The 25,078-nt window shown below is 44.2% G+C and overlaps 2 protein-coding genes across 3 annotated transcripts in view; one reads left to right on the forward strand and one right to left on the reverse strand.

Moving 5' to 3' along the window:
- LOC121540323 (signal-transducing adaptor protein 2-like) overlaps window positions 1-15,148 on the reverse strand; it is a 29,662-nt gene extending 14,514 nt beyond the window's left edge. Inside the window, exon 1 of the mRNA XM_041849107.2 lies at window positions 15,043-15,148. Coding sequence (XP_041705041.2) covers window positions 15,043-15,135 — 93 coding nt within the window. The 5' untranslated portion in view covers window positions 15,136-15,148. The remainder of the gene's footprint in view (window positions 1-15,042) is intronic.
- A 299-nt stretch (window positions 15,149-15,447) lies between these two features.
- On the forward strand, window positions 15,448-22,687 carry LOC121540322 (MPN domain-containing protein-like). Of its 2 annotated transcripts, none has more exons than XM_041849106.2 (13): window positions 15,448-15,528; window positions 17,138-17,340; window positions 19,190-19,411; window positions 19,610-19,721; window positions 19,833-19,914; window positions 19,997-20,093; window positions 20,211-20,283; window positions 20,415-20,491; window positions 20,612-20,780; window positions 20,946-21,016; window positions 21,425-21,514; window positions 21,637-21,729; window positions 21,978-22,687. In XM_041849106.2, exons 2-13 carry the CDS (start codon window positions 17,227-17,229, stop codon window positions 22,062-22,064), a joined length of 1,287 nt encoding a protein of 428 aa, XP_041705040.1. In that variant the 5' UTR covers window positions 15,448-15,528; window positions 17,138-17,226; the 3' UTR covers window positions 22,065-22,687. The 2 variants fall into 2 exon arrangements, with proteins under 2 accessions (XP_041705040.1, XP_041705038.1); XM_041849104.2 differs by lacking the exon at window positions 15,448-15,528 and adding an exon at window positions 15,818-16,486.
- Window positions 22,688-25,078: the final 2,391 nt, after the last annotated feature.

Below are 25,078 nucleotides of genomic sequence, written 5' to 3' on the forward strand. Positions count from 1 at the left end.
GCACCTGTTTGAACTTGTTATCAGTATAAACGACACCTGTCCACAACCTCAAACAGTCACACTCCAAACTCCACTATGGCCAAGACCAAAGAGCTGTCAAAGGACACCAGAAACAAAATTGTAGACCTGCACCAGGCTGGGAAGACTGAATATGCAATAGGTAAGCAGCTTGGTTTGAAGAAATCAACTGTGGGAGCAATTATTAGGAAATGGAAGACATACAAGACCACTGATAATCTCCCTCGATCTGGGGCTCCACGCAAGATCTCACCCCGTGGGGTCAAAATGATCACAAGAACGGTGAGCAAAAATCCCAGAACCACACGGGGGGACCTAGTGAATGACCTGCAGAGCTGGGACCAAAGTAACAAAGCCTACCATCAGTAACACACTACGCCGCCAGGGACTCAAATCCTGCAGTGCCAGACGTGTCCCCCTGCATAAGCCAGTACATGTCCAGGTCTGTCTGAAGTTTGCTAGAGTGCATTTGGATGATCCAGAAGAGGATTGGGAGAATGTCATATGGTCAGATGAAACCAAAATATAACTTTTTGGTAAAAACTCAACTCGTCGTGTTTGGAGGACAAAGAATGCTGAGTTGCATCCAAAGAACACCATACCTACTGTGAAGCATGGGGGTGGACACATCATGCTTTGGGGCTGTTTTTCTGCAAAGGGACCAGGACGACTGATCCGTGTAAAGGAAAGAATGAATGGGGCCATGTATCGTGAGATTTTGAGTGAAAACCTCCTTCCATCAGCAAGAGCATTGAAGATGAAACGTGGCTGGGTCTTTCAGCATGACAATGATCCAAAACACACGCGATTCGCCACCTGGTTATCAGAAGGGGGAAAGGAGAAAATGAGTTGTGTGTCGTCAGCGTAGCAATGATAGGAGAGGCCATGTGAGGATATGACAGTGCCAAGTGACTTGGTGTATAGCGAGAATAGGAGAGGGCCTAGAACTGAGCCCTGGGGGACACCAGTGGTGAGAGCACGTGGTGCGGAGACAGCTTCTTGCCACGCCACTTGGTAGGAGCGACCGGTCAGGTAGGACGCAATCCAAGAGTGAGCCGCGCCGGAGATGCCCAGCTCGGAGAGGGTGGAGAGGAGGATCTGATGGTTCACAGTATCAAAGGCAGCAGACAGGTCTAGAAGGACAAGAGCAGAGGAGAGAGAGTTAGCTTTAGCAGTGCGGAGAGCCTCCGTGACACAGAGAAGAGCAGTCTCAGTTGAATGACCAGTCTTGAAACCTGACTGGTTTGGATCAAGAAGGTAATTCTGAGAGAGATAGCAAGAGAGTTGGCTAAAGACGGCACGCTCAATAGTTTTGGAGAGAAAAGAAAGAAGGGATACTGGTCTGTAGTTGTTGACATCAGAGGGATCGAGTGTTGGTTTTTTGAGAAGGGGTGCAACTCTCGCTCTCTTGAAGACGGAAGGGACATAGCCAGCGGTCAAGGATGAGTTGATCAGCGAGGTGAGGTAAGGGAGAAGGTCACCGGAGATGGTCTGGAGAAGAGAGGAGGGGATAGGGTCAAGCGGGCAGGTTGTTGGGCGGCCTGCCGTCACAAGTCGGAAGATTTTATCTGGAGAGAGAGGGGAGAAAGAAGTCAAAGCATAGGGTAGTTATTGACCAAATACTTATTTTCCACCATAATTTGCAAATAAATTCATTAAAAATCCTACAATGTGATTTTCTGGAGAAAAAAAATCAAATTTGTCTGTCATAGTTGATGTGTACCTATGATGAAAATTACAGGCCTCTTTCATCTTTTTAAGTGGGAGAACTTGCACAATTGGTGGCTGACTAAATACTTTTTTCCCCCACTGTAACACACTATAAGCCTTTTAATAAGACATTATAAAAGGGTCATAAATGCTTATAACAACTAAAATCATCATACATGCAAAGTATGGTTACTTATAGTTTTGATTAACAAAATGAAATGATTAAGACACATTTGTGTAGGTCTACCTGTAGAACAGATAGAGCCATATTGTGTTGAATAAAACAACAAACAGTGGCGTGTACTCATGGATGCCAAAGGAAGTCAGGTTTCCCAAAACAATTCACCAAGAAAAAACATTATTTTCCTTCAATTCGCAAGAGGCTGAATGTATCTCACCGGAGAAAGCATCTGAGTGAGCGAAACAGCGCCCCTCTGTCTCTGTGTAGCCCATCTATCTGATGCTGTCTGGTCAAAAAGAGAATGATATTGCTGCCACCTGTAGCATTGAATGCAAGGGAAGCCAGCGAGCATTTGGCCTCCCTTGATAAAAAATAAACAAAATAATAGCCAATCAGCGTTGAGCTAAAACTGAGTGAGCTCCACTGTGATTGGTCCTGGCGCACCAGAAAAAAGTGTCAAGGAAAGCCAGTTTGGATTTGACTTCACACCAATCACATCACATCAAAAGCAGAATGTAATTTAGAGAAAAAATGTAAATTGTTGCATCTCGTTGTGTTGTCCTCTGGTGGCTAGCTAGCTAGCTGAAATTTCCTAAATTAGCCATCGATGGAGATAGGGATTTGGACTGGTTTTACTTCATTCTCAGTTTTGGCCAATGGCTATAAAGGCGATTCTGATCCAACCATAAATTCATACATTGTGCTCCTGGCCTGGGACGATGGAAGTTCAATATGTAGCAAGATGTAGTAGGCTAATGTTAACTAGCTGCCCTGGCGCATCATTGCTAGCAAGCAAGCATTTTAGCCAGGTAGCCTACGACAAGAAAAACTAAAAGCATGTACTGTATGACAGTCATATACCATTTAAGCAACATGAAAGAGAGGAGGATCTCATTGCCGTTTTTCTAGAAGTAGGGTGAGTCATGTTTTTTATACTTGCACGCACACACACACAAATCAGTACCATGGACAGCCACATCATATTATGCTTACATTGATTGGACTAAATTGTTTTTGGTATCTTTTAGTTGTCACTGTATTAAACTAAGCACAGGTGATTTGATGATGTTGAAATGTTGAAGTTGAAATGGTGCTGGAATAGTGGAGGCAGCTCCTGTTTTCTTTTCCACTTGCGGTAACTCTGTGGTTCTAAATGAATGGTTGTTTAGTAGTCCGAAAATGTTGGAAACATTCAAATCAAATCAAATTTTATTGGTCTCATACACGTTTAGCAGATGTTATTGCGGGTGTAGCGAAATGCTTGTGTTCCTAGCTCTAACAGTGTAGTAATATCTAACGAAATATTAGGACGAGTAATACACAGCGTTGTACGAGATCTTCAGTTTCTTGGCAATTTCTCACATGGAATAGCCTTCATTTCTAAGAACAAGAATAGAGTGACGAGTTTCAGAAGAAAGTTATTTGTTTCTGGCCATTTTGAGCCTGTAATCGAACCCACGATTGCTGATGCTCCAGATCCTCAACTAGTCTCAAGAAGGCCAGTTTTATTGCTTCTTTAATCAGCACAACAGTTTTCAGCTGTGCTAACATAATTGCAAAAGGGTTTTCTAATGATCAATTAGCCTTTTAAAATGATAAACTTGGATTAGCAAAGACAACGTGCCATTGGAACACAGGACTGATGGTTACTGATAATGGGCCTCGGTACGCCTATGTAGATATTCCATTAAAAATCAGCCGTTTCCAGCTACAATAGCCATTTACAACATTAACAATGTCTACATTGTATTTCTGGTCAATTTGATGTTATTTTAATGGACAGAATTTTTTTTTTTCTTTCGAAAACAAGGAAATTCTTGAGTGACCCCAAACTATTGAAAGGTAGTGTATATATATATGACTTTTTCCACATTTTGTTACGTTACAGCCTTATTCTATAATTGATTAAATTGTTTTGTTTTTTCTCTCATCAATATACACACAATACCCCATAATGACAATGCAAAAACAGGTTTAGACATTATAGCAAATGTATTAAAAATAAAAAACTGAAATATGACATTTACATAAGTATTCAGACCCTTTACTCAGTACTTTGTTGAAGCATCATTGGCAGCGATTACAGCCTCAAGTCTTTTTGGGTATGACGCTACAAGCTTGGCACACCTGTATTTGGGGAGTTTCTCCCATTCTTCTCTGCAGATCCTCTCAAGCTCTGTCAGGTTGGATGGGGAGCGTCACTGCACAACTATTTTCAGGTCTCTCCAGAGATGTTGGATCAGGTTCAAGTCCGGCCTCTGGCTGGGTCACTAAAGTACATTCCGAGACTTGACCCGAAGCCACTCCTGCGTTGTCTTGCCTGTGTGCTTAGGGTCGTTGTCCTGTTGGAAGGTGAACCTTCGCCCCCAGTCTGAGGTCCTGAGCACTCTGGAGCAGGTTTTCATCAAGGATCTTTCTGTACTTTGCTCCGTTCATCTTTCCCTTGATCCTGACTAGTCTCCCAGTCCTTGCCACTGAAAAACATCCCCACAGCATGATGCTGCCACCACTATGCTTCACTGTAGGGATGGTGCAAGGTTTCCTCCAGACGTGACGCTTGGCATTCACGCCAAAGAGTTCAATCTTGGTTTCATCAGACCAGAGAATCATGTCTCTCATGGTCTGAGAGTCCTTTAGGTGCCTTTTGGCAAACTCCAAGTGGGCTGTCATGTGCATTTTACTGATCAGTGGCTTCCGTCTGGCCACTCAACCATAAAGGCCTGATTGGTGGAGTGCTGCAGAGATGGTTGTCCTTCTGCAAAGTTCTCCCATCTCCACAAAGGAACTCTGGAGCTCTGTCAGAGTGACCATCGTGTTCTTGGTCACCTCCCTGACCAAGGCCTTTCTCCCCCGATTACTCCGTTTGGCCGGGAGGCCAGCTCTAGGAAGAGTCTTGGCGGTTCCAAACTTCTTCCATTTAAGAATGATGGAGGCCACTGTGTTCTTGGGGACCTTCAATGCTGCAGACATTTTTTGGTACCCTTCCCCAGATCTGTGCCTCGACACAATCCTGTCTCGGAGCTCTAAGGACAATTCCTTCGGCCTCATAGCTTGGTTTTTGCTCTGACATGCACTGTCAACTGTGGGACCTTATATAGACAGGTGTGTGCCTTTCCAAATTATGTCCATTCAATTGAATTTACCACAGGTGGACTCCAATCAAGTTGTAGAAACATCTCAAGGATGATCAATGGAAACAGGATGCACCTGAGCTTAATTTCGAGTGTCATAGCAAAGGGTCTGAATACTTATGTAAATAAGGTATCTGTTTTTTATTTTTTATACATTTGCTAAAAATGCTAAAAACCTGTTTTTGGTTTGTCATTATGGGGTATTGTGTGTAGATAGATGAGGAACATGTTTTATTTAATCCATTTTAGAATAAGGCTGTAACGTAACCAAATGTGGAAAAAGTCAAGGGGTCTGAACAATTTCCGAATGTACTGTACACATATGAAATGAGTAAAACAGTATGTAAACATTATTAAAGTGACCAGTGTTCCATGTCTATGCACATAGGGAAGCAGCTTCTAAGGTGCAGGGATGAGTAACAGGGTGGTAGCCGGCTAGTGACAGTGACTAAGTTCATGGCAGGGTACTGGGTGGAGGCTGGCTAGTGATGGCTATTTAACAGTCTGATGTCCTTGAGATAGAAGCTGTTTTTCAGTCTCTCGGTCCCAGCTTTAATGCACCTGTACTGACCTCGCCTTCTGGATGATAGCGGGGTGAACAGGTCATGGCTCGACTGGCTGAGGTCCTTGATGATCTTCTTGGCCTTCCTATGACACCGGGTGCTGTAGATGTCCTGAAGGGCACGCAGTGTGCTCCCGGTGATACGTTGGGCTGACCGCACAACCCTCTGGAGAGCCCTGCGGTTGCGGACGGTGCATTTGCTTTACCAGGCGGTGATACAGCCCGACAGGATGCTCCCAATTTAGGTTTTTCACCACACTAAATGTGTGGGTGGACCATTTCAGATTGTCAGTGATGTGTACACGAGAAGCTTTTCACCTTCTCCACTGCGGCACCGTCAATGTGGATGAGGGCGTGCTCCCTCTGCTGTCTCCTCAAGTCCACAATCAGCTCCTTTGTTTTGTTGATGTTGAAGGAGAGGTTATTTTCCTTGCACTACTCCGCCAGGGCCCTTATATCCTGCCTGTAGGTTGTCTCGTCATTGTTGGTAATCAGGCCTATTACTGTGTCGTCTGCAAATTTGATGATTGAGTTGTAGGCGTGTTTGGCCACGCAGTCATGGGTAAACAGTGAGTACAGGAGGGGGCTGAGCACGCACCCTTGTGGGGCCCCTGTGTTGAGGATCAGCGTAGTGGAGGTGTTGTTGCCTACCTTCACCACCTGGGAGCGACCCATCAGGAAGTCCAGGACCCAGTTGCACAGGGCGGGGTACTACGGTGTTGAAGGCTGAGCTTTAGTCAATGAACAGCATTCTTACATAGGTATTCCTCTTGTCCAGATGGGATAGGGCAGTGTGCAGTGCGATGGTGATTGCATCATCCGTGGATCTATTCGGGTGGTATGCGAATTGCAGTGGGTCTAGGGTGTCGGGTAAGGTGGAGGTGATATGATCCTTAACTAGTCTCTCAAAGCACTTCATGATCACAGAAGTGAGTGCTACAGGGCGATAGTCATTTAGTTCAGTTACCTTCGCTTTCTTGGGTACAGGAACAACGGTGGACATCTTGAAGCAAGTGGGGACAGCAGACTGGGATAGGGAGAAATTGAATATGTCGGTAAACACTCCAGCCAACTGGTCTGCGCATGCTCTGAGGATGTGGTTGGGGATGCCGACTGGGCCGGCAGCCTTGCGAGGGTTAACACGCTTAAATGTCTTACTTACGTCAGCCACAGAGAACGAGAGCTCACAGTCCTCAGGAGCGGCCCATGTCGGTGGCACTGTGTTATTGTCAAAGCAGGGGAAGAAGGTGTTTAGCTTGTCCAGGAGCAAGACGTCTGTGTCCGCGACGTGGCTGGTTTTCCCTTTATAATCCGTGATTGTCTGGAATCCCTGCCACATACGTCTCGTGTCTGAGCCGTTGAATTGCGACTCCCCTTTGTCTCTGTACTGACGTTTTGCCTGTTTGCTTCCCTTAACGGAGGACATAACTGGACTGTTTGTATTCGATCATATCCCAGTCACCTTGTCGTGGTTAAATGTGGTGGTTTGCACTTTCAGTTTTGCGGGAATGCTGCCATCTACCCACAGTTTTTGATTTGGATAGGTTTTAATCATCACAGTGGGAACAACATCCCTTATACACTTCCTGATGAACTCAGTCACTGTATCAGTGTATACGTCAATGTTATTCTCAGAGGCAACCCAGAACATTAACTTGCTTGACCATGCTGTAGGTCATGTAACTGTTTTTTACATGCAAAATGCTTTGTGGACTTCATCGGACAGATGTTGCTCTCCGGTTTTGTGATGAAACAAAGGAGTGATTGAATTGATTATGCCATTACGTCTCTTCTTATTGTCTCGGCCTTAGGCCTATATACAGGGCCAGATTAATGCAGGGGTTTACCGGGCCTGAAGCCCCTGGGCCCTGGCCCGTGGGGGGCCCAAGAGGCAGTGAAAAATAAATACATAAATAATATATACAGTATATATCAGCGGAGGCTCCTCAGAGGAGGAAGGGGAGGACCATCCTCTGCAGTGAAATTTCATAAAAATAAAAATAGTTTTGCAATGAAGGTCTACAGTAACTTCAACAGCACTGTCTGGGGTAGCACCATGGTGTAGCCAGAGGACAGCTAGTTTCCGTCCTCCTCTGGCTACATTGACTTCAAAACAAAACCTAGGAGGCTCGTAGGCCTCACCACCTTCCATAGACATGCATGGTAATTATGACCACTTCCGGAGGACGTCCTCCAACCAATCAAAGCTTTTGTAGTATGAACTGGCTCCTGAGTGGCGCAGTGGTCTAAGGCACTGCATCGCAGTGCTAACTGTGCCACTAGAGATCCTGGTTCGAATCCAGGCTCTGTCGCAGCCGGCCGCGACCGGGAGACTCATGGGCGGCGCACAATTGGCCCAGCGTCGTCCAGGGTAGGGGAGGGAATGGCCGGCAGGGATGTTGATAGAGCATGGCGTTTGCAACGCCAGGGTTGTGGGTTTGATTCCCACGGGGGGCCAGTATAAAAAAATAAATAAAAAAAATGTATTCACTAACTGTAAGTCGCTCTGGATAAGAGCGTCTGCTAAATGACTAAAATGTAAAATGTAAAATGTAACTGACATGTTGTCCATCCAATCATAGAATTAGGACCAGAGAATGAACCTAGCTTGTTGTATTGGGATTGTGCCACAGAGTATTATGGGGGTTGTATGTGTTGAGAAGCTTGGTGACAATGTTGGATAGAGATGAAGAGTGAAGAGTGATAGTTGAGCATTTTTGGGATATTATTCAATTCAAATTACAGGAGACTGAGGAGGTATATTCTAAATAGTTTTCTTGGTTTTAGAACTTTATTTTTGTGTCCAGTTAGTACAATTTATTTAAATTTGCCTTACTATCTTCAGTAGCTAGCTAGCTACCAGCTCGAGTGTGCAGTTTTCTCCGCCAGAATGGCTGCCGAATATGTTGTGGACTTTTTGTTGAAGAACCCCTGGGGTTCAATACCAACTGGTATCAAAAGTATAGCTGGTTAACAGGAAGCCGTTCATCAAGCCGCCAGTATTGCTGGCCTTGCCTGCTTTTTGGAAAGTCTGAGCCTTAGTCGAAACGTCGGTACAGTGACCTGAAGAACATTGATCGTTCAGCTAAATGGCAAAACAAAAGCAGGGAGAATATAAATGCCCACATCATATTCAAGCTGCTGGGAAAAAGCTGCATCGATTATGACGAAGGTCTGCGTATTCAAACTGCGCAACACAACGAGAAAGTAAGAATCAACAGGGATGTTCTCAAGCGGCTTATCAACACCACTACATTTTTGGAGGACACGATGAGGGGGAAAGTTCCGCAAACAAGGGCAACTACAAGGAGCTTGCAGAGGTAATTGCACGTTACGATGCTTTACTTGCTGAACATATCAAACTTTCGACTGTCTTTTCTGGGATGTCGAAAACTTCCATCGCATCATCCATTAAAAGTTAGATTAAAGAGAGAGGTTGACACAGCATATTTTTTCGCGAACGCCCAAGTAGGCTTTCCACTTTCCTCCGGTATTTATTTAGCAAAGATGATAACACATAATCACTCCGGACAGACACAAGCAAAAACGCATGACATAAATGTTGCAGCAGCTTAGGCTACACTTAAACATGAGAGATCTGACATGCTGTATGGGATGAAAACGAGACTATTTTTCAGTCTGATCAACTGTAGGCTACTAATAAGAGCAGCTGCATACAGCCTATGCGTCCAGTCCATCTGGTCAGGGTAACTAATTGGTAACGTTATGTATTTATAGTCCATTTGTGTGTCAGGAGAAAATGTGAATGTGATCAAATTTAGTTTAAATTCAAAATTGGGCTGGCTAGGCTGCCTATACGTTTTTTTTTTATCCAAAATGATTAACTGGAATTAATCAATCAACATAATATTGATGACAGATGTGAGTAAATGTTTTATAAGGGCTATAGTTGCATAGGCCTGCATGATGCAAACATGCATAAAGCAAGCTCAGCCCTGTGAGTTCTATTGTCTATCAGTTGTTGTCTATGTGTCTGGGTAGAGGAAATCCTCCTCTTAATCTAGTCTAAATATAATTTATATGAACCAATATAAGGTAGCTGCAGTTTGACAGGGTTTTCATCCCCCCCAGGGCCGGGAGTTTTTTTCAGGAGTTTTTTTAAACCATGTGACCTGATTAGGAAAAACTGGTCCCATCATAGCCCATATAAAACCTTTTTACAACTGATGAATCACTGTCATACATTATAGGGTCCATAGTTTCCCTAGTTAGGTTAACATACAGTGGGGAAAAAAAGTATTTAGTCAGCCACCAATTGTGCAAGTTCTCCCACTTAAAAAGATGAGAGAGGCCTGTAATTTTCATCATAGGTACACATCAACTATGACAGACAAAATTAGATTTTCTTTCTCCAGAAAATCACATTGTAGGATTTTTAATGAATTTATTTGCAAATTATGGTGGAAAATAAGTATTTGGTCAATAACTACCCTATGCTTTGACTTCTTTCTCCCCTCTCTCTCCAGATAAAATCTTGCGACTTTTGACGGCAGGCCGCCCAACAACCTGCCCGCTTGACCCTATCCCCTCCTCTCTTCTCCAGACCATCTCCGGTGACCTTCTCCCTTACCTCACCTCGCTGATCAACTCATCCTTGACCGCTGGCTATGTCCCTTCCGTCTTCAAGGGAGCGAGAGTTGCACCCCTTCTCAAAAAACCAACACTCGATCCCTTCTTTCTTTTCTCTCCAAAACTATTGAGCGTGCCGTCTTTAGCCAACTCTCTTGCTATCTCTCTCAGAATGACCTTCTTGATCCAAACCAGTCAGGTTTCAAGACTGGTCATTCAACTGAGACTGCTCTTCTCTGTGTCACGGAGGCTCTTCGCACTGCTAAAGCTAACTCTCTCTCCTCTGCTCTTGTCCTTCTAGACCTGTCTGCTGCCTTTGATACTGTGAACCATCAGATCCTCCTCTCCACCCTCTCCGAGCTGGGCATCTCCGGCGCGGCTCACTCTTGGATTGCGTCCTACCTGACCGGTCGCTCCTACCAAGTGGAGTGGCGAGAAGCTGTCTCCCGCACCACGTGCTCTCACCACTGGTGTCCCCCAGGGCTCAGTTCTAGGCCCTCTCCTATTCTGTATACACCAAGTCACTTGGCACTGTCATATCCTCACATGGCCTCTCCTATCATTGCTACGCTGACGACACACAACTAATCTTCTCCTTTCCCCCTTCTGATAACCAGGTGGCGATCGCATCTCTGAATGTCTGGCAGACATATCAGTATGGATGACGGATCACCACCTCAAGCTGAACCTCGGCAAGACGGAGCTGCTCTTCCTCCCGGGAAGGACTGCCCGTTCCATGATCTCGCCATCACGGTTGACAACTCCGTTGTGTCCTCCTCCCAGAGTGCGAAGAGCCTTGGCGTGACCCTGGACAACACCCTGTCGTTCTCCGCTAACATCAAGGCGGTGACCCGATCCTGTAGGTTCATGCTCTACAACGTTCGGAGAGTACGACCCTGCCTTACACAGGAAGTGGCACAGGTCCTAATCCAGGCACTTGTCATCTCCTGTCTGGATTACTGCAACTCGCTGTTGGCTGGGCTCCCTGCCTGTGCCATTAAACCCCTACAACTCATCCAGAATGCCGCAGCCGTCTGGTGTTCAACCTTCCCAAGTTCTCTCACGTCACCCCGCTCCTCCGCACACTCCACTGGCTTCCAGTTGAAGCTCCCATCTGCTACAAGACCATGGTGCCTCCGTACCTTCAGGCTCTGATCAGTCCCTACACCCAAACGAGGGCACTGCGTTCATCCACCTCTGGCCTGCTGGCTCCCCTACCTCTGCGGAAGCATAGTTCCCGCTCAGCCCAGTCAAAACTGTTCGCTGCTCTGGCACCCCAATGGTGGAACAAGCTCCCTCACGACGCCAGGACAGCGGAGTCACTCACCACCTTCCGGAGACATTTGAAACCCCACCTCTTTAAGGAATACCTGGGATTGGATAAAGTAATCCTTCTACCCCCAAAAAAAAAACACATTGTAAAGTGGTTATCCCACTGGCTATAAGGTGAATGCACCTATTTGTAAGTCGCTCTGGATAAGAGCGTCTGCTAAATGACGTAAATGTAATGTAAATGTAAAATAACAAAAGTTTCTCAATACTTTGTTATATACCCTTTGTTGGCAATGACACAGGTCAAACGTTTTCTGTAAGTCTTCACAAGGTTTTCACACACTGTTGCTGGTATTTTGGCCCATTCCTCCATGCAGATCTCCTCTAGAGCAGTGATGTTTTGGGGCTGTCGCTGGGCAACACAGACTTTCAACTCCACTCCTTCGTTGCCCGGGCGGTGTATTTGGGATCATTGTCATGCTGAAAGACCCAGCCACGTTTCATCTTCAATGCCCTTGCTGATGGAAGGAGGTTTTCACTCAAAATCTCACGATACATGGCCCCATTCATTCTTTCCTTTACACGGATCAGTCGTCCTGGTCCCTTTGCAGAAAAACAGCCCCAAAGCATGATGTTTCCACCCCCATGCTTCACAGTAGGTATGGTGTTCTTTGGATGCAACTCAGCATTCTTTGTCCTCCAAACACGACGAGTTGAGTTTTTACCAAAAAAGTTCTATTTTGGTTTCATCTGACCATATGACATTCTCCCCAATCCTCTTCTGGATCATCCAAATGCACTCTAGCAAACTTCAGACGGGCCTGGACATGTACTGGCTTAAGCAGGGGGACACGTCTGGCACTGCAGGATTTGAGTCCCTGGTGGGCGTAGTGTGTTACTGATGGTAGGCTTTATTACTTTGGTCCCAGCTCTCTGCAGGTCATTCACTAGGTCCCCCGTGTGGTTCTGGGATTTTTGCTCACCGTTCTTGTGATCATTTTGACCCCACGGGGTGAGATCTTGTGTGGAGCCCCAGATCGAGGGAGATTATCAGTGGTCTTGTATGTCTTCCATTTCCTAATAATTGCTCCCACTGTTGATTTCTTCAAACCAAGCTGCTTACCTATTGCAGATTCAGTCTTCCCCAGCCTGGTGCAGGTCTACAATTTTGTTTCTGGTGTCCTTTGACAGCTCTTTGGTCTTGGCCATAGTGGAGTTTGGAGTGTGACTGTTTGAGGTTGTGGACAGGTGTCTTTTATACTGATAACAAGTTGAAACAGGTGCCATTAATACAGGTAACGAGTGGAGGACAGAGGAGCCTCTTAAAGAAGAAGTTACAGGTCTGTGAGAGCCAGAAATCTTGCTTGTTTGTAGGTGACCAAATACTTATTTTCCACCATAATTTGCAAATAAATTCATTAAAAATCCTACAATGTGATTTTCTGGATTTTTTTTCTTCTCATTTTGTCTGTCATAGTTGACGTGTACCTATGATGAAAATTACATGCCTCTCTCATCTTTTTAAGTGGGAGAACTTGCACCATTGGTGGCTGACTAAATACTTTTTCCCCCCACTGTATAAGGACAAACTCCAGGCCCCAGGGGGTAAAAATTGCCCCACCGCTCTGGGACCTATGGTGCCACCAGTCTGCTTGCAGTTGTCAGTTATCGTCAGGTATGTGGATGATCAGGGCTTTATTCAGGAACGTTTCTTGGGCTACTTTGATGTGTCAAGTGGCCGAGATGCGCAGTCTGTGTTTGACTTTATGAATATTGAGATGTCCGAGTTTAACTTCATAGAGAAACTCGTTGTCCAAATCTACGATGGCGCAGCTGTAATGGAATGTATCTGCTATTTGAGTCCCCTCCTGTTCCCTGATTAAGAGGTGATGACTACTCCACTACCATTGTCAACTTTCTCCTGAAATGAACTGAAACCACGTCTCATGTGCCTGCTCATCCACTGGCACATTGAATGTTTCCCCTCCAAGCACTGTGAGTACCCCTATCAATTTTCTCTCATTACTTTATGTAGAGTCAATCACATACACAAACACATTATTACACATCAATGATTTTACTGCTTGCTTGGACTAACTCATTCTTAGCTCTTTTGTCTAACTGTGTAGTGTGTTGTGTTATTGTTTTTTGTCTTCCCAGTCAAATCCTGTCCTGCACTGGTCAAGCCTCTGAACACCTCATCTCATGCCTCATAACCTCATTCAATCACTGCTGTGATCCCTTTCCAACACTGTAAGTAGCCCTTTCATTCCCCATAATATTGTCCTATAAATATCTTTATTAAATGCTTTAGGTTAAAATAATTAGTCTTTGACGATTTCTGAAACACACTTTGTCATCTCTGTGCGTTCTGCGCCTATACCGTGGTTCTCCCAACCTCCTCAATTTTTCAAGTCACCAGCCTCCACTGGTATATATTATATATGTAGTAGATATTTTCTATTTTTTCACTGCAACCACAAACCAAATGAAGACTCAGCATAGACAGCCTGCTTCTGCTCTGCTAATCATCAGATTGGGGAGAGGAGGTAGTGTGGGTAACTTATTAATAAATACAAAAAAGGATAAACTGCATAATAAATAAATGTGACTGGTCAATGTGTGAGTCAGGGGCTGGGCCCAAGCCCATAGGCTGCTCAAGAGGCAAATAAATAAATAAATAAAATTATTTATTTATTTATGCAACCACAGGAGCCCGCTCTCAATTTTCAAAATACACCAGAGAGCATAATTTAGCCACAGAGGAGCAATCGTTTATAAAACAATACATGTGGATTAAGTTTTATCAGAAGCACATACAGGTATCTGCCAAAATGAAGGAAATACCAACATAAAGCGTCTTAAAAGGGTGCCAGAACAGTGTCAATGCGCCTTGGCATAGATTCTTATAAGTGGACCTAAACCATGCCAGGAAAATGCACCCCACACCATAACATATATGTTGTATTTCTTGTTTACTCAAGTGTTTCCTTTATTTGGGCAGTTACCGGTATGCTGTATACGGCTGCTGTTTGGGTAGCATGCGCGCCATGATGGTCACACTAGCAATTAATGCCAGTTCTGCCATCTATGGATTATATTTCAATTGTTGGTTGCAGCTGTCAGTTTGCCTTTTGCAGATTTCAAAATACAATCGCGGGAAAAACATACAGTTTGAAAAGCAAATGCCTACTGCTGAAAAGAGAAGACTAATCTGTCCGTAGAACCAAAAATCCTCAACAACCTCCTATTTGTAGCTAACAGCAGCACTTTTTTTTTTTTATCAAAGTAGTTCATTTTGAGATAGTCTATTGTCACGATGAGCGCATCGACCATCACCGTGAGTAGCCTATGGCTTCATCTTCATCATTAGGCGAGTCACTGTGTTCTACAATTTTGATTTATTAATCCGACCCTGCCTATATATCACGGTGGCAATGCGTATGAACTAAAAGGGTATAGAGCAAACGCAATTACCCCAGTGATTTTACCCACGCACCGCTACTGACAACAAACAGGCCAAACATAGACGAAATGTATCTATCACATTACGACATGAAGTAGCAAAATCCTTATACCGTGTCGTTGGATGATCTCTTCTCCAGGTATCCTTCGTAGTAGCACTGTGGAAGCTGGTTGCGCCGTCGTCTGGCTCGCTTGGTGGTCGCCATCAGTGGCGCGCTCTCGGACGCAGAGTTCACGCACGGGGACAATAGTTATTAAGTGCTCTTCTGGTTATTAAGTGACAATACCTAATGGCTTCAAAAAAAAGTGAGAAATTGTAAATATATATTTTCAGTCCTAGAGTCAGAGTAGCACCATGAGGTTTGGTTAGTAGTCCAGGTGAAATTTGAAAAAGCTTTTGTTTTGTGCTCAAGTATCATCTGACATTCCTATCGACCGGAAACTATTTTTGCTAGTAATTGCACTCTCCGTTGAACTGTAGTAGGCAGGCGACTTCAGGTGACACTCGACTCGAGGCATGTGTCTGTCGCCAAACACGCCCACAGCAGGCTGAACACTCATTGGTCCATTTAACATATTGGGCCATACCCATTTTCCAGGTAAGTAGGCGTTCTGACATTTTAACAAAAAGTTTGTGAGTGCGGGAACTACGTTAATAAAAAATCAGTTTCTCACGATAGTTGATGTTTTAATAATTAGGCTACTTATTGACCAAGCTCTGCTAAAAAGCCATCCATGCAGGGTATTAAATGTAATAGGCCTAAACCGAATGTATGGTGCCAGTAAGTAGTCTAGGCCTATTGTCACAGTCAGGGTTTAGTTGTAGGTGGTTTTGCTGCCCTCCATCGGATTTGTTTCGTTAATTTTCTCCTTTTAGAGCTGAAGGAACATCGCAAGGAGGAAATAGGCGAGGGGGTGCGTGTGTCTGGAAGAGGAGGAGATTCTCTAGTGGTGGCTAAATATAGGGAAAGTGAGGGCTAGGGATGAGGTTTGATTATCCATAAGTTTGATTGTAACTGTCTCTTTGGCTAGTTGAGGGACGTATTTATAAATGACAGAAATTAAATGTTTTTAATATTTTATTTTTGCTAGATATAAGCAAAATATAATGGGCAGACTGGCCACATAGCGGCTGGCTCAAAGCACGGAGCGACACTATCTTTCCGGAAGCAGGAATTGAAAACATGATGATCTGATTTAATACCATGTAGTTACTAATGTATAGATAAATATATGTTTTGACTATAACAAACTATGTATGATAGCTACTGAACAGAAAATAGTTTGCGATTAGATATAACCTATAGGATCTAAGAAACATCGCTTTAGTTTACGGGAGGAGTGACAAGGACCGGAGTGAGGGAGAAAGAAACTGGAGGAATTGAAATTAAAACAACACAAGGACACCACACTGCAGACGCCTTCATTTTATGTTTTTGCATAATAGCTCACCAGCCAGTGTGGCGAAGTGTGTTTATTGAACTCCTTCTGAGCATTGCTCAAAAGTGCGCCGAAAAGAAAACCGCTAGCCGTTCTCCAACGCTTTCAGAGAAATGGGTGAGAATGATAAGAGTTATTTTAATAAAAATACTGGGTGAAATTCATCTCGAGGAGCAGGCCTCGTGTTGCGGATGAATAACCAATGGCCAAGAAAAAACAACATCGCGCATCCATATTTAATCAAAATGTAATAGTAGTAATTAATAAAATAGCAAATGAGATCAAATCAGTAGGCTACTATTTTGTCCCTATATGGAATGTCTTCTGCGTTTCTTGTTTCTTACTAACCATATAAAAGAACGGTGTCTCACAAAGGCCCCACCGTTAATTAGGGCTATCACAAATTATAAAAAGTGACAAATTAGCTACATCAAACAACTGTACTTGTAATGTCCTACAGATTATTACAACATTTCAACGGTGACAGTGATTTATGTGGGTCAGTGGGTGACTTCTTGACCTCAAAGATGTCATGACCCCAATAACAAGTTCAGAGGGAATCATTTGTTGGACTTATTTTTTTGGATTAATTACAATATTTTTGTTCCTCACTTCATGTCAAGGTCATGGCACCTTACGTTTTAACTTGGACATGTGTTTATGACATTGTAATAAGAGTGGTGCCTCTCTCTAAGAGATCACCTTTCTATTGAATGGCTTACAAATGCATCATGCATAAAATGTGTGTGTGTGTGTCTGTGTTCACAGGCTCGGAGCCACCCTTGTCTCCACAGGTGGTGGAGGAGGGAGGAGAGGAAGATGAGGAGGAGCTGAGTGGAGGAGAGGAGTCAGACCTGATGACCCTCTCGGGGCGTGGTTCCCTGCTGACGAGGAGAGGCATCACTCTGAGAGTGCTGCTGAAGGACAGCCTTGTGGAGCCTGGGGATGGAGTTCTGTCCATACACTACCTGGTAATGCACCTGTAACAGATTATTATAATACATGTCCATACACTACCTGTAATGCACCTGTAACAGATTATTATAATACATGTCCATACACTACCTGGTAATGCACCTGTAACATATTATTATAATACATGTCCATACACTACCTGTAATGCACCTGTAACAGATTATTATAATACATGTCCATACACTACCTGGTAATGTACCTGTAACAGATTATTATAATACATGTCCATACACTACCTGGTAATGCACCTGTAACAGATTATTATAATACATGTCCATACACTACCTGTAATGCACCTGTAACAGATTATTATAATACATGTCCATACACTACCTGGTAATGTACCTGTAACAGATTATTATAATACATGTCCATACACTACCTGGTAATGCACCTGTAACAGATTATTATAATACATGTCCATACACAAATACACTATATGGCCAAAAGAATGTGGACACGTGCTCGTCAAACTTCTCATTCGAAAATCATGGGCATTAATATGGAGTTGGTCCCCCTTTGCTGCTATAATGGCCTCCACTCTTCTGGGAAGGCTTTCCACTAAATGTTGGAACATTGCTGCGGGGCTTGCTTCCATTCAGTCACAAGAGCATTAGTGAGGTCGGGCACTGATGTTGGGCGATTAGACCTGGCTCGCAGTCGGTGTTCCAATTCATCCCAAAGGTGTTCGATGGGGTTGAGGCAGGGCTCTGTGCAGGCCACTCAAGTACTTTCACACCGATCTCGACAAACCACTTCTATATGGACCTCGGTTTGTGCACAGGGGCATTGTCATTCTAAAACAGGAAAGGGCCTTCCCTAAACTGTTGCCACAAAGTTGGAAGCACAGACTCGTCTAGAATGTCATTGTATTCTGTAGCGTTAAGATTTCCCTTCACTGGAACTAAGGGGCCTAGCCCGAACCATGAAAAACAGGTCCAGACCATTATTTATCCTCCACCAAACTTTACAGTTGGCACTATGCATTCGGGCATGTAGCGTTCTTCTGGCATCCGCCAAACCCAGATTCGTCCATCGGACTGCTAGGTGTTGAAGCGTGATTCATCACTCCAGAGAACGCGTTTCCACTGCTCCAGAGTCCAATGGTGGCAAGCTTTATGCTTGTGTGCGGCTGCTCAGCCATGGAAACCATTTCATGAAGCTCCCGACAAACAGTTATTGTGCTGACGTTACTTCCAGAGGCAGTTTGGAACTCGGTAGTGAGTGTTGCAACTGAGGACAGAAGATTTGTACGCGCTACAGCACTCGGCCGTCCCGTTCTGTAAGCTTGTGTGTCCTACCACTTCGCGGCTGAGCCGTTACAGCTCCTAGATGTTTCCACTTCACAATAACAGCACATACAGTTGACCGGGGCAGCTCTAGCAGGGCAGAAAGTAGACTAACTGACTTGTTGGAAAGGTGGCATCCTATGACAGCGCCACGTTGAAAGTCACTGAGCTCTTCAGTAAGGCCATTCTACTGCCAATGTTTGTCTATGGAGATTGCATGGTTGTGTGCTCGATTTTATATACCTGTCAGCAACAGGTGAGGCTGAAATAGCTGAATCCACTAATTTGAAGGGGTGTCCACATACTTTTGGTCATGTAGTGTACCATGTTTAAAATATATAATAACTGGTACAATACCTGGTAATAACATATAATAGATCTAAAAAATGGTTTATAAGCACTATATAATGTATAATGTGTCTCACTAGATCTCAGAACACTTTACATTGTAGGACATGTAGTCTTCTTTGCCTAACAATATCCATACTTCCATTTTTTAACCCACTGCATTGTCGCCAACACCAGCCTAAAGTTGCATCCTTCCCTCCCTCCCTAGGGTAAAAAGTTTGTAGGCGACCTGTTTAATGATGGGAAGATCCGCTGGGTGGAGACGGGGCAGACCTTCAACTCTCCCAGTGCCTGGGCCACACACTGCAAGCGCCTGGTCAACCCTGCTAAGAAGTCGGGCTGTGGGTGGGCCTCAGTGCGCTACCGGGGCCAAAAACTAGTGCAGTACAAGACCAGCTGGCTGCAGAAGTACCAGCCCAGCGCAGACATGGTGAGGAGGAGAAAAATAGAGGGGTAGTGGAAGAAAACGAGGGAGGTTTGTTGATACGGAAACAAACATCTCTACAGGAAAAGAGGAATCAAAAGGAAGGGATGCTGAAAGAGGGAGATTGGGAGGGAGAGAAGCGCTGTAGAAGACTGTTAGTATGAATAATGGCATCTCAAACCCTCCCTCTTCCTGTGATGTCAGAGCTTGGTGAGCGAGGTAGAAGATGACGAGATGAGAGATGAGGAGGAGGAAGAGGGAAAGACACCATTGCCGACAGATGACAAGAACAGGAAGAACAAACTTGAGCTGCATGGTGAGATATTAAATACACCAAGAATCTGGAGAAATGGCATTATGTAATTTAAACTATTTTATGCTAGAGAGTGATATGGGAAAGATGTATCTAATGGGCTCCCTTAAACAGATATCAGCCTTGTGCCCAAGAGAGGAGAGAGAGAGATAATCCCTGTCAGATACTGCACTCTGGGTACCAGGGATGCTGCAAGGTATAATTGTGCTCATCCCAGCCTGTCTCAATAATGCATATAAGTAAGCATCAACACTTAAACACATACTGTATATCAACAGGGATCCACACACATTGGTGGAGTTATCAGCTTTCTCAGCCATCAACAGATTCCAGCCTTTCAATGTGGCTGTATCCAGCAACGTGATGCTTCTCATGGTAAGCATGAGTCGTACAGTGGTAGTAAGATAAAAAATGTAAAACCGGGGGTGTAGGCTACAGTTTGAGTCTGTTGTATTGGGGGAAAGTGACAGATGTATGATCTTGTGCCCTCAGGATTTCCACTGTCACCTGACCACCAGTGAGGTGGTGGGCTACCTCGGAGGACGATGGGACACTAACACACAACGTTAGTATTACCTTTAAAAGCAGAGACAGTGAGCAATGTCTGAAACATGACATTGCACTCCCCAGGCTCTGGCATTACAGTAACGATCTTCAACATGTATGACCTCTGTTGTTGTGCCCTTTTGCTTGCAGTTCTGACAGTTTTAAGAGCATTTCCCTGTCGCACACGATTGGCAGACAGAGATTCGGCCTCTGCTGTTGAGGAAGAGGTAAGCCCTAGTAACACTGCTAATATCAGGACATGGATCAACACGCCAATTCCATAGTATGATACAATCATACATGTTTGTGCGAAACACAAATTGTCTCTTCTATCAATGACCTTTCAGATCTGCCAGAATCTGTTCATACAAGGTCTGTCATTAGTGGGCTGGTACCACAGTCATCCTCGGGGCCCCGCCCTGCCGTCCCTGCAGGACATCGACTCCCAGATGGACCACCAGCTCAGGCTCCAGGGGAGCAGCAATGGCTTCCAGCCCTGCCTGGGCATCATCTGTGGTCAGTACTGGGCTTGGACATGGGGCCTGGGCCTGGGGCTCTGAGCCCAGTGACCCATCACCCACGGTCACAATCAGTTTGCACCAATGGGAGAAAACGTTTTCAAAAAGAACATTTAAAAAAACAGCCATTGAGCTAACATTCCAATGTGTCCCTGATTTCTAGGGCCCTATTACCATGGGAACCAGGGTGTGGCATCCACTATAACGCCGTTCTGGGTAGTGCCACCTCCTGAGGTGAGTGCAGTTGTAGTACGCAGGTTGATGTTTATTGTCATGAATCTTGCCCTGGAGGCAGAACTGAGCTATTTCCGCTAACTGGGCCAGCTGCAAAGTAAAAATGGGCTATATCGTAAAAATTAATGAAAACAAAAATTAGCTTTTTGGTCTTCATTTAAGGTTAGGGTTAGGCATTAGGGTTAGCGGTGTGGTTAAGGTTAGGGTGAAGGTTAGGTTTAAAATCAGATTTTATTACTTTGTGGCTTTACCAGCTAGTGTCCACTTTTCAGAGCTGCCTCCGGGTCAAGATTCATGACAATAAATGCCAACCTGCTGGTAGTACATGCCTTTATGAATAAGAACATATTCCTCTAAAATAAGGTAAATGTCTATAACACAAACTTATCACTATTCTTCCATCCACAGCAAAGGCCCAATGACTATGGCATCCCTGTGGTGGTGGAGGTGACCTATGTACAAGATAACTTCCTGACCAGTGACATCCTGAATGAGATGGTACTGTTTGTAAACTTAGTTATCATCATAGTAACCATACCTATGCAAATTAATTCAAATGGTAGGCCATTGGCCATTTTGTCACTATGTTCTTCTTACTGTATTCAATTATTGTTCCACAGATGCTGCTGGTGGACTTCTACAGGGCAGCTCCTGACCTGGTGCAGTTCCATCAGTTCTGGTGTCCTGATCGCACCATGATGGACAAAATCAAGGTCTGTGAAACATAAGCCATTTACAACAGGAAACTGCTATGTAACACAAGGAGCATAGATTCCACACCATGTTAATCACTTAGGGCCGGATGCTAACTTGTGATCTGCGCATGATACCCAAATTATCACAAATCTCTCATTGACATCAATACATTTGCGTGAAGTTCGAGTCATGCATGTTATCTCCAGTTAGGATTTGTCCCTCAGAGATTTCCTCCTCACCTGTTGTCTCCCTCTCTCTCCCCCAGGGCTCTCTGAGCGGCCACACACCCAAAAACCAGGCCTACTCTCAGATCCTGGAGCATGTCTACAACCAACTCATCAACACACACTGAGGTGGAAGAGAAACAAGTTTGTGTATAATGCACTGGCCTCAAATGAAAATCTCAAAATTACACCCTATTCCCCATATACTGTAGTGCACTACTTTTGTAGGTCTCTATATAGGGAATAGGCTCTACACAGAGAATAGGTTGTCATTTCTGCCCTTTGTCTGTGGTGTTACAACTGCTGTCCTGGCCTCAGACGTACTGTCAGCTGAATGTGCACTGCCCTGAAGGAGGAGATGGTGACTCCAGAGTCCGGAGGGCGAGTGTACTGCTCTCCATGGCCTTTTCTGACTGTGAGGTCTGTATCACTGACAATGTTTGTACAGTACAACATTATGATTTGTGTGCTGTGAATGTGTCCCCTAGCGTCTGCTGCCAGTGCTTGGTGTCAGACTGTTTTTACAGAAGTCGACATGGAAATGAGGATCTTCCTCTTCTCTATTACCTGTGATATATTTATTGAAACTGTGGTCTGTGACATGTGGAAGTACTGATATGAGAACAATGCCTTGAACCTGCTGAGTACACCAGAACAAGATGGCGCTGACAGACATGTCAGCTCTGCTTCTAGCTCCTAAGCAACTTTACAGCACAAGCATTTCCCTACACCCGCAATAACATCTGCTAAATATGTGTATGTGACCAATAAAATGTGATTTGTTTAAAAAACACATAGTGGAACTACTTCTGTGTTTCTGTAGTAGTAGTATTAGATTCTTGTTTTTTTTGCAGTCACTAACCATGTTTCCATCTACAGTTTTTATGCTAGTAAAGTCATTGCATAAGAAAAAAAATCACTACAACTGTGATGGAAACAGGAAGTTTCAGTACAATTTAATAAATGCAGATAGATAATTTATTCGTTCGACATGGCGGGATCTTTTTGTGTTGGTAAAATTGATTACGCGAGAAATCGCGGTGGAAACGACTTTATACGCAAATATTGATATAATAACCATTATATCGAAGTAAACTTGGAGTCACGCGATGATATGGTGTGTGGTCCTCCCACTACAACTCCGGAAACCATGCAGGTTATTAGGCTACAGATGAAATAAATTATGATGAACTTCACAGGCTGGTGAAAGTGCACGGTGATGAGTTTGATGCTCCCTTCCAATAAATATTCAGGGTCTTATTCTGGTAAAACGATGAGCGATGCTGGACTGACGTTTGACAAATATTTTCGCTTTTATCCATAATAATCTCATCATGTAGACTAGCCTACCATCACAGTTTACTCGCACCCTAGCTATGCTGTTGGCTAGAGCGCACATGCCAAAACCAAAGTAGGCACATTTTCTATTTAAAAGGATTGTTGTAGAATTTTTGCATTGCAATTTCAGAAAATGTCCATAATATATCTGCCACTAATAGTGGAATGATAGTGTTTCACAGTATTACTTACCCGACAGTGTTGTGATTGGCTGTGATATTCGCCTGTTGATTTCTCCAGCCGGAGAGGCATCTGTTGTCAAAATGGGGCGGGTTTTTGCCTGCGCTGCAGATATATTGGTCCGCTAATACAGGACTATTAAAGGCCCAGTGCACAATTTTTTTTAATTCCGATTTTTGAGGGGCTGCTGCAGGACCCTCAGCATCCCTACTGTACGTCCCGTGGCTATGGGTTCACCAGTTGATAAAACTGATATTTTTTGTTATTAAAATGATATTTTCACAACGATTTAGATGGTACAATGATTCCCTACAATATTCAGTGCTTGTTTTCTCACATAAACTGAAATCGAGTGAACAGTGTAGAATTGTACGAACCAGGAAATGACAGAGCGATTTCCACAACCTTTTTTGAGAGTTATTTAAGATACTCTTCAGGGTTTGATGTTTTCGGAAAATGGGAAGGAACCCCGCTGTCCTGACTTTAGGGGGAAGCTTGTTCTACCATTGGGGTGCCAGGACAGAGAAGAGCTTTGACTGGGGTGCGAGGGCCAAGAGACCAGAGGTGGCGGATCAGAGTGCTCGGGTTGGGATGTAGGATTTGAGCCTGAAGGTAAGGAGGGGCAGTTATCCTTGCTGCTCCGTAGACAAGCACCAGGAGTTTGAAGATTATGCGATCTTCGACTGGAAGACAGTGGAGTGTGTGGAGGAGTGGGGTAACATAGGAGAATTTAGGAAGGTTGAACACCAGGCAGGCTGCGGCATTCTGGATAAATTGCAGGGGTTTGATGGCACAAACAGGTGAGCCCAGCCAACAGAGAGTTGCAGTAGTCTAGACGGGAGATGACAAGTTCCTGAATTAGGATCTGCGCCGCTTCCTGTGTGAGGTAGAGTTGTAGAGCAGGGGTAAACTTTTTGGCTCGAGGGCCACATCGGGATTTCGAAATTCAGAGGGCGGCACAGATTGTTTTGGGGACCGATTTGTTTGTCAAAATCAATTTGCGTCCCAGAAAAAGTGCAGTTATTTGAAAATATATTGGTACATTATAATTTATACATACTTTATATCTAGTTTTAGACGTTCAAGAGTGGCCTGGAGTGTTTTTCTAACCCAAAATAAATGGGCTGGATCCGGCCCGCGGGCCATAGTTTGAATCCATCCTAGAAATGAAATGTGACACATCATGATAAGGTTCTAGTCACTGGAGATAGTTTTGATACCCCCATCACACTCCAGATCGCCAAATAAACCAATCGATGGTATGGACATGCTCGTCTAGAACATTAATCTGTCTATATTGTCAAGTACATATTTTGTTAAAATGTCCTCAAAGTGCACAGTACACTGCCAGATTAATATAATTTCAACTACCATGAAACAAAGTGGTTCTCTCCTCACAGGGCCCTTGCACATTGCCATAGCAACCTGACAGTTTTGAGCTAGAAATGCGATCTCTACCAGGTTGAACATGGTGAGATTGAAATTCCTAAATTGATAGTGCAGTTTGATTCATCAGTGCAGTTTGTTGGATTTTACAACTACTTCACATTGCTGATATTAACTGGCATTATTGTGTGTAGCTACATTTTCTAACTAGCTACCTACCTAGCTAGCCAGACAGCCT

This window comes from Coregonus clupeaformis, chromosome 26 (assembly GCF_020615455.1).
Source record: "Coregonus clupeaformis isolate EN_2021a chromosome 26, ASM2061545v1, whole genome shotgun sequence".
In the NCBI taxonomy this organism is placed as follows: Eukaryota; Metazoa; Chordata; class Actinopteri; order Salmoniformes; family Salmonidae; genus Coregonus; species Coregonus clupeaformis.

Excerpts from the sequence above, each read along its gene's own strand:
- LOC121540322 (XM_041849104.2), top strand. Across the intron at positions 20,492-20,611 it reads CCTCTGCTGTTGAGGAAGAG|ATCTGCCAGAATCTGTTCAT; the intron begins GTAAGCCCTAGT and ends ATGACCTTTCAG. Across the intron at positions 21,017-21,424 it reads GGGTAGTGCCACCTCCTGAG|CAAAGGCCCAATGACTATGG; the intron begins GTGAGTGCAGTT and ends TTCCATCCACAG.